We start from the raw sequence: 9,620 nt of genomic DNA, 5'->3' as shown, positions 1-9,620 counted from the left end.
ACAAAAATTAGCCAGGCATGGTGGTGCATGCTTGTGGTCCCAGCTACTCAGGAGGCTGAGGTGGGAGGATCACTTGAGCCCGGGAGACAGAGGTTGCAGTGAGCTGTGATCATGCCACTGCACTCCAGCCTGGGTGACAGAGCCAGACCTTGTCTCGGAAAATAAGAAAATAAAAATAAGGTATAATAAAAGCAGAATGAAACAAAATAAAGAAGAAAATATTTATTTTCTGATTGGTGAGAAACTATTCCCAGGCTTTTTATGTGTTCAGTGTAACTTTTACTCTTATATTCTTTCAAATAGAAAAAAAGTAGAGAATCTAAAGTGAGTGTTAGGAAAGTCTAGTTGAGACATTCACTATGATTAGCAGAAATATTATGGAAAAAATTGTCATTTGCTAAAAAAAAAAAAAAAAAAGGACTGGCAGTCTTTTTTATGGGAGCTGATTCTTTTGCTTTTCTGTGCTTTCCAAGTTTTCTGCATTAAAGCACATATAATGTTTGCAATTAAAAACATAAAAACAGGCCAGGGGCAGTGGTTCACACCTGCAATCCCAGCATTTTGGGAGGCCAAAGTAGGAGGATCGCTAGAGCCCATGAGTTTGAGACTGGCCTGGGCAATACAGGGAGACCTCATCTCTATAAAAAAGAAAAAATAAGAAAAATTAGCCGGGTGTGGTGACGTGTACCTGAGGTCCCAGCTCCTTGGGAGGCTGAGGTGGGAGGATCATTTGAACCCAGGAGGTCAAAGCTGTGGTGAGCCATAATCATGTCAGTGCACACCAGTCTGGGCAATGGGGTAGGACCCTCCCTCAAACAACAATGAAAAAAACAGAAATGAAAAGAAAATCAAATGGTGACCAGAGAATGCCTTCAAAAGAGCTTTAAGGGTGGGGCGCAATGACTCACTCCTGTAATCCCAACACTCTGGGAGACTGAGGTGGGTGCATTGCTTGAGGCCAGGAGTTTGAGACCAGCCTGGTCAACACAGTGAAACCCTATTTCTACTAAAAACACAAAAATTAGCTGGGTGTAGTGGTGCACGCCTGTAGTCTCAGGTACTCAGGAGGCTGAGGCACAAGAATCACTTCAACTTGGGAGGCACAGGTTGCAGTGAACCGAGATTGCACCACTGCACCCCAGCCTGGGTGACAGCACCAGACCCTGTCTCAAACAAAACAACAAAAAAAGAGCCGTAATACCTGATAGGAAGCTCTAGAGGTGACACATAATCCTGAGAATTTAACTGTAATGAATACTTATTGTTACAATATTAATTATAATTATTAATTGTAACAAGTATTTATTCAGTTCCTCTATAATCTTGGCACTGTACTAGCTGCTGAGAATAAAATATTAATAAGACAGTATCTTTATCCTTGAGGAGCATGAAATCACCGTGAGGTAAAAAAATAATAGTATTATAATCAAAGACTACATATAGAATTAGGACTGATATAAACCAGTGGTAAGAAATTGTGAGAAAAGTAGAAAATATTACATTGGTGTAAATTTCTTTGGGTGCTTCCTCTAAAAGAGTTAAATTTTAAAATTATTTTGCTATGATTATAAAATAACATCCATCATTCAATTTTTTCAAAATATCTAAAAGTACAATGAAGAACATTTTAAAAATTTATAATCCTGCTACCTAGAGATAACTATAATAATTTATTGGCCGGGTGTAATGGCTCACGCCTGTAATCCCAGCACTTTGGGAGGCCAAGGCAGGCAGATCACGAGGTCAGAAGGTCAAGACCATCTGGCTAACACGGTGAAACCCCGTCTCTACTAAAAATACAAAAAATTAGCTGGGCGTGGTGGCAGGTGCCTGCAGTCCCAGCTACTTGGGAGGGTGAGGCAGGAGAATGGCATGAATCTGGGAGGCGGAGCTTGCAGTGAGCCGAGATCGTACCACTGCACTCCAACTTGGGCGACGGAGCAAGACTCTGTCTTTAAAAAAAAAAAAAAAAAAAACTTATTATACTCTAGACCTTTTCCTATACACATACTTTTCTATTATTTCATTTTTTTTAAGATGGAGTCTCGTTCTGTCCCTAGGCTAGAGTGCAGTGGCGTGATCTCGGCTCACTGCAACCTCCGCCTCCTGGGTTCAAGCCATTCTGCCTCAGTCTCCTGAGTAGTTGAGACTACAGACATGTACCACCACACCCAGCTAATTTTTGTATTTTTAGTAGAGACGGGGTTTCACCATGTTAGCCAGGATGGTCTTGATCTCCTGACCTCGTGATCCACCTGCCTCTGGGGTGCTGTAATTACCGGCATGAGCCACTGCTCCCGGCCTATTTTATTTTTTTGAGACAGAGTCTCACTCTGTTGCCCAGGCTGGAGTGCAGTGCAGTAGCGCAAATTCATCGCACTGCAGCCTCCACCACTGGGCTCAATGATTGTCCCACCTCGGCCTCCCGGGTATCTCAGACCACAGGCATGTGCCACCATGGACTGTTGTGGGAAGTCAGGGACCCCGAATATAGGGACCAGCTGGAGCTGAGGCAGAAGAACATAAATTGTGAAGATTTCACGGATATTTATCAGTTCCCAAAATTAATACTTCTATAATTTTTTACACCTGTCTTTACTGCAATCGCTGAACATAAATTGTGAAGATTTCATGGACATACCTCAGTCCCCAAAATTAATACTTTTATAATTTCTTACACCTGTCTTTACTGCAGTCTCTGAACATAAATTGTGAAGATTTCATGGACATTTATCACTTCCCCAATCAATACTCTTATGATTTCTTATGCCTGTCTTTAATCTCTTAATCCAATCATCTTTGTAAACTGAGGATGTACATCACACCTCAGGCCACAGTGACAATTGCATTAACTGTATAAATTGTAAAACGTGTGTGTTTGAACAATATGAAATCAGTGCACCCTGAGAAAGAACAGAGTAACAGCGATTTTCAGGGAACAAGGAAAGATAACCATAAGATCTGACTGCCTACGGGGTCGGGCAGAATACAGCCATATTTTTCTTCTTGCAGAGAGCCTGTAAATGGATGAGTAGGAGAAATATCGCTGAATTCTTTTACCAGCAAGGAATATTAATAATTGAGACCCTGGGGAAGGAATGTATTCCTGGGGGTAGGTCTATAGATGACTGCTCTGGGAGTGTCTGTCTTATGCGATTGAGATAAGGAGTGAAATACGCCCTGCCTCCTGCAGTACCCTCAGACTTACTAGGATGGGGAAATTCCAGCCTGGTAAATTCTAGTCAGACCGGTTGTCTGCTCTCGAACCCTGTTTCTTGTTAAGATGTTTATCAAGACAATGTGTATACAACGGGACATAGGCCCTCATCAGTAATTCTAATTTTGCCTTGCCTTGTCACCTTTATTGCCCTTTGAAGCATGTGATCTTTGTGACTTACTCCCTGTTTGCACACCCCCTCCCCTTTAAAAATCCCTAATAAAAACTTGATGATTCTGTGGCTTGGGGTCGCCATCACGGTCCTACCAATATGTGATGACACCCCCAGAGGCCCAGCTGTAAAATTTCTCTCTTTGTACTCTTTCTCTTTATTTCTCAGACTGGCCGACACTTAGGGAAAATAGAACCTATGTTGAAATATTGGGGGATGGTTCCCCCAATAATGCCTGGTGCTATATATATACACACATATATATACACATATACATACACATATATACATATACACACATATATACATATACATATATACACACACATATATACACATATACATATATACACATACATACATACACATATATATATATACACATATATACATGTGTATATGTGTATATATATATACACACACACACACACATATTTTGTATTTTTTGCAGAAATGGGGTTTGGCCATGTTGCCCAGGCTGGTCTTGAACTCTTGGGCTCAAGCCATTTGCCCTCCTCAGCCTCCCAAAATGCTGGGATTACAGGCGTGTGCCACCGTGCCTGGCCTGCATACTCTTTTTTTTTTTTTTTTTTTTGGGATAGAGTCTCGTCCTGTTGCCCAAGCTGGAGTGCTGGAGTGTAATGGTGTGATCTTGGCTCACTGCAACCTTCACCTCCTGGGTTCAAGCAATTCTTGTGCCTCAGCCACCAAGTAGCTGGGATTATAGGCATGTGACACCACGCCTGGCTAATTTTCATCTTTAGTAGAGATGGGGTTCCACTATGTTGGCCAGGCTAGTCTTGAACTCCTGACCTCATGATCCGCTTGCCTCGGCCTCCCAAAGTGCTGGGATTACAGGCATGTGTCATCGTGCCTGGACACTTTTTTTTTTCTAATCAACTTTATCGTAGTATAAAGTTTATACGTGATGAAATGTACCCATTTAAAATGTACAGTTCAATGCATTTTTTCCCTCTTTTGCAGCTGTGACGAACTTTAACCAACTCAATACCCATAATTTGGAATTCTCATTTGGATTTGACCAAGTCAGGTAGAGTTGGTCAAATCTGACAGGACAAAGACTGGAACAAACAACAACAACAAAAACCCAAAACTATGATCACCGAGTGCTCTAATGGTCAGGAGAAATTAAGACCAGCTGGTTGTTAATCTTAACTTTAGCCAAGGCAAAACTCCAATTCAGCTACTTACCTAGGGATAGGTCTCAGGCTGAATACTGCTCTCTACTACCCTAGAAGCAGGAAAAAACTCAAATTCGCCTTCCCTGTTAGAAGTGAGCTCAAACTCTAGAAAGCAATTACCTGCCTCCCATCGTCATGAAGGCAGGAAAACTTGCTTTCCTTGTTGGAAGCAAGCAAACTCCAGAAAAAGGAGTTGTACAGCAAAATAAACTTTAGATCTCGACCAAATTTTGGGCGATCAGGGATTCTCTGGAGGGGGTGCTTCCAGGCCTCAGCAAATTGTCCTATTGGTTTGAGCCATAAAGGTAGCTCAAGCTGGCACCAAGCACCGATAGATTTGTCAAAGGTTAGCGCACCTCCACTTAGAATCCCTTCGTGGTCACCAAAATGTGAACCCTGAATATCTGAGACAGGTCCCAGTCAATCTGGAAAGTTTATTTTACCTAGGTTAAGGATGTGTACCTGTGACAGCCTCAGGAAGTCCTGATGACACGTGCCCCTAAAATGCACAGTTCAATGCATTTTTTTTTTTTTTTTGAGATGGAGTCTCACTCTGTCACACAGGCTGGAGTATAGTGGCATGATCTTGGCTCACTGCAACCTCCGCCTTCCGGGTTCAAGTGATTCTCCATCAGCCTCCCAAGTAGCTGGGACTACAGGCACGAGCCACCATGCCTGACTAATTTTTGTATTTTTAGTAGAGACGGGGTTTCACCATGTTGTAGCCAGGATGGTTTCGATCTCCTGACCTTGTGATCCGCCCGCCCTGGCCTCCCAAAGTGCTGGGATTACAGGCATGAGCCACCACGCCTGGCCAGTTCAATGCATTTTGACAAATGTTTATACACCAGCACCATCAAAATATCACCCCCAAAAGTTCCCTATCCCTCCTTCCAGTCACCTCCTGCCCCCTCACTCCTGGCCCTAGGAGAACAATGATCTGCTGTCCTCCATCTTTATAGAATAGTTAGCCTTTTACGGAATTTCACATGTGTGGAATCATATGCTATATATATATATATATATTTTTTTTCTTTTGAGACAGGGTCTCGCTCTGTTGCCCAGGCTGGAGTGTAGTGGTGTGATATTGGCTCACTGCAACCTCCGCCTCTTGGGCTCAAGTGATTCTCCCGCCTCAGCCCCCCAAGTAGCTGGGAGTATAGGCATGAGCCACCACTCCCAGCTAATATTTGTATTTTTTTGTAGAGACAGAATTTCACCATGTTGCCCAGGCTGGTCTCAAACTCCTGACCTCAAGTGATCTAACTACCTTGGCCTCCCGAAGTGCTGAGATGAGAGGCGTGAGCCCCAGTGTCTGGCCTATACATTCTTTATTTACAGCTTCTTTCACTAAGCATAATTTTAAAAAATTCATCCATGTAGTTATATGTAACAATAGTTTCCTTTTCGTTGAGTAGTATTGCATTGAATGAATATACTAACATTTGTTTATTCGTTAGATAGACATTTGTGATGTCTTCAGTTTTGGGCTATTAATAAAGCTGCTATGAACATATGTGTACAGGTCTTGCAGTGGACACACGTTTTTGTTGATCTTGGGTAAATACCTGTAAGTGCGATTTCTGGGTTACATGGTCAGTGTATGTTTAACTTCACAAGAAACTGGCAAGCTGTTCTCTGGAGTGGCCATACCATTTTACATTCTTACTAGGGGTGTGTGAGAGTTTTAGTTGCTCCCCATTCTTCTCTAAACTTGGTTTTGTGAGAATTTTTTTTTGAGAGACAGTCTCACTCTGTTGACAGGTTGGAGTGCGGTGGCACCATCCCAGCTCACTGCAATCTTCGCCTCCCAGGTTCAAACAATTCTCCTGCCTCAGCCTCCCCAGTAGTTGGGATTACAGGCATTTGCCACCACACCCAGCTAATTTTTGTATTTTTAGTAGAGACAGGATTTCACCATGTTGGTCAGGCTGGTCTCGAACTCCTGACCTCAAAGTGATCTGCCCGCCTTGGCCTTCCAAAGTGCTGGGATGACAGGCGTGAGCCACTGCACCCGGTCTTTTGTGAGAATTTTTAATTTAAGCCATTCTGATGGGTGGCTAGTGCTCTACCGTTTTCATTTACTGATGACTAATCACGTTGAACATCTTTTCAAGTGCTTCCTATACATTATTCACCTTTTTAAATAAAACTGGAAGGATGGTTTACAAGCTGATTTGTGCATACTGGAACAGAACGGAAGCAGCAAGAAAGTTATTAGTCTCTACTGACCCAGTGGCTGGTACATCTAGCCTGGGGGGAAAAATGTATTTTGCTAATAAATTTAGGCAAAATTTTGCTCTTTGCAGGTGGGCAACATTTACCAACAGATTGAGTGCCTGAGCCTTAAGACTCCACTTTATTTTTCTCTTTTTTCCTAACTCCAAGGAACCAGTAATCTTCATTCTTAATTAATTGCATCATCTACCTTCTGTAGCACCTCTCCTAATTCTGGGTGCTGCTGAACGAAGATGCTGAATCATTCGAACCTAACATATGTTAGGTTCAAGGACTTTATCATCGTCTAGTTATTTCTCTAATTCCTCAGGCACATCTCATACAGTAATTCTATCCTTTCTCCTTCCTTAAGATCTTGACTTTTTTTTTTCCTTCCCCCCGAGACAGGGTCTTGCTGTTGCCCAGGCTGGTGTGCAGTGGTGCAGATATACTCGCTGCAGCTTCAACCTCTGAGGCTCAAGTGATCCTCCCACTTCAGCCTCCTGAGTAGCTGGGATTATAGGTGCACACCGCCATGCCTGGCAAATTTTTTTTTTTTTTTTTTTTTGGTAGAGGCAGGGTCTTCCTATGTTGCTAAGGCTGTTCTCAAACTCCTGGCCTCAAGTGATCCTCCTGCCTTGGCTTCCCAAAATATTAGGATTACAGGTGTGAGCTGCTACGCCCTGTCCTTAAGCTCTTAAGTTTGAAGTTGTTTACTAAAGTTAGTCTTTAAGGATATTTTTTCATATTTACAAATACTTTTAATTTGTGGCACTTTCAGGCAATATTTCATGGTGTTATTTGCTGTTCACAATCATGACATTTAATGAAAATAAAATTAGAGAAAACAAAGCATCTGTTACTCTACTATCAAAAAAAACCCCATATTGTTAATCTCTCACACTTCTTTCCAGGGCTTATTCTTTGTAGATAGCTTTAAAACTGAAATCTAATAGTCGTTTGTTACTATTTGGGGCTCAAAGCTTTACTGTGATTTATTGTGGTGATCTTCCTTCTTCTCTCTTGGATCCACAAAGCAGCAGCAACAGCCAACAGGACATAAGTACTCACCAGGAGGGACTGATGCCAGAATTGTCATGCCAGAGTCGAAGGCTGTGCAGGTCCCCTAGAGAGGACCGAGTGGTGAGAAGGAAGACATCCAGGCCCCCTCGTTCAAACACTGCCTTCTGGGGGTCACAGAGATGATGGGGTTCACTCCGTCCCTCTGAACCATAGAGGGTGATGACAACCTACCATGAGACAGGGAAAGATAAAATAGAGGGAATTTTAACACGATTCTTTGGGTTTATCCCTAAGGAGAGAGAAGAAGACATAGAAAACTGTATTTAGACAAAGTCTTTCGGATCTTAGACAAGCATAGAGAATTCTTCATACACACAGTATTTTTTTTTTTTTTTCTGACACGAAGTCTTGCTCTGTCACCCAGGCTGGAGTACAGTGGCGTGATCTTGGCTCACTGCAACCTCCGCCTCCTGAGTTGAAGCAATTCTTGTGCCTCAGCCTCCTGCGTAGCTGTGATTACGGGCATGGGCCATCACGCTCAGCTAATTTCTGTATTTTTAGTAGAGAAGGGGTTTCACCTTGTTGGCCAGGCTGGTCTCAAACTCCTGACCTTAGGTGACCTCCCCATCTTGGCCTCCCAAAGTGTTGGGATTACAGGTGTGAGCCCCCATGCATGGCCCGCATGTACAGTTTAGAACTAGAAAATACCAATCTCTGATCGTGTTTAAAGTGCTATTGGTTGCCAGGATATCACCAGCTCAGAGTGTGTCTCATGTGGCAGAAGACACAAAGCAAGAACAAGTGAAGAACATTTATTTCATTAACCTTAGCTGTTGTAGCAGCCCTTCTTCGATATCCGGTGTAGACCTGAATAAGGTAGTGAAATTGAGCGCTGGGGTCATTATCAGCCAGGACAGTAACCTTCACCTGCAAGAAAAGCAGAACCAAGCAACTTACTAGGCCTCCACGTAGTACAGCTCCTGCCTCCTCCAACTGAGGAGCAGGAGGACGCACTCTGGCAGGTGTGGCAGCCCTACAGAAAGCAGGGCTGAGGTGTGGGCAGCAGACAGACACATGAGCAGACCTAAGCCACTAAAGTGGGGATGAGGCCTGAACCTCCAGGGCCTGTATCTCTCAAGTGAAATAGTCATAGAATCACCCAATCAGGTCTTAAGCCTCTAAATCCTTGCACCTCTCTCCCACTTAGGTACCAGATAACAGAGAATACCCGGCTAAATTTGCATTTCAGATAAACTATGAATAATTTGGGGCATGCTTACACTAAAGATGCACTATTTATTTAAAATGCAAATTTAACTAGGTAGCCTGTATTTTTGTTTACTAACGCGGACAACCCTACACCCAGGGCAACAAGAAATGAACACTTACCGTATTCTAGAATTTCCAAGTGCAAGAAAACATAGGAAGAACAAACACATGGAAAGAAGAGGCTGTCAAAAGATTTTTGTTTTAAAAAACATACCATATAAGTTTCTTGTATATAGTTACATTTTTATTTTTATTTTTTGAGATGGAGTCTTGCTATGTTGCCCAGGCTGGAGTGCAATGTTGTATTCTTGGCTCACTGCAACCTCCGCCTCCCAGGTTCAAGTGATCCTCCCACCTCAGCCTCCTGAGTGGCTGGGACTACAGACATGCGCCACCATGGCCGGTTAATTTTTGGATTTTTAGTAGAGACGGGGTTTCACCATGTTGATCAGGCTGGTCTTGAACTCTTGACCTCAAGTGATACACCCACCTCGGCCTCCCAAAGTGCTGGGATTACAGG

The 9,620-nt window shown here is 43.0% G+C and overlaps 1 protein-coding gene across 1 annotated transcript in view; it reads right to left on the bottom strand.

The window, feature by feature from the left end:
* Positions 1-9,620, bottom strand: part of PKD1L3 (polycystic kidney disease 1-like 3) — a 116,138-nt gene that overhangs the window by 73,767 nt on the left and 32,751 nt on the right. The window contains 2 exon segments of the mRNA XM_011976817.1: positions 7,880-8,058; positions 8,657-8,758. Coding sequence (XP_011832207.1) covers positions 7,880-8,058; positions 8,657-8,758 — 281 coding nt within the window.

This window comes from Mandrillus leucophaeus, unplaced genomic scaffold (genome assembly GCF_000951045.1).
Source record: "Mandrillus leucophaeus isolate KB7577 unplaced genomic scaffold, Mleu.le_1.0 Scaffold17, whole genome shotgun sequence".
In the NCBI taxonomy this organism is placed as follows: domain Eukaryota; kingdom Metazoa; phylum Chordata; class Mammalia; order Primates; family Cercopithecidae; genus Mandrillus; species Mandrillus leucophaeus.
The sequence above is the reverse complement of the archived record's forward strand: the minus strand, read 5'-3'. Positions and strand labels throughout refer to the sequence as shown.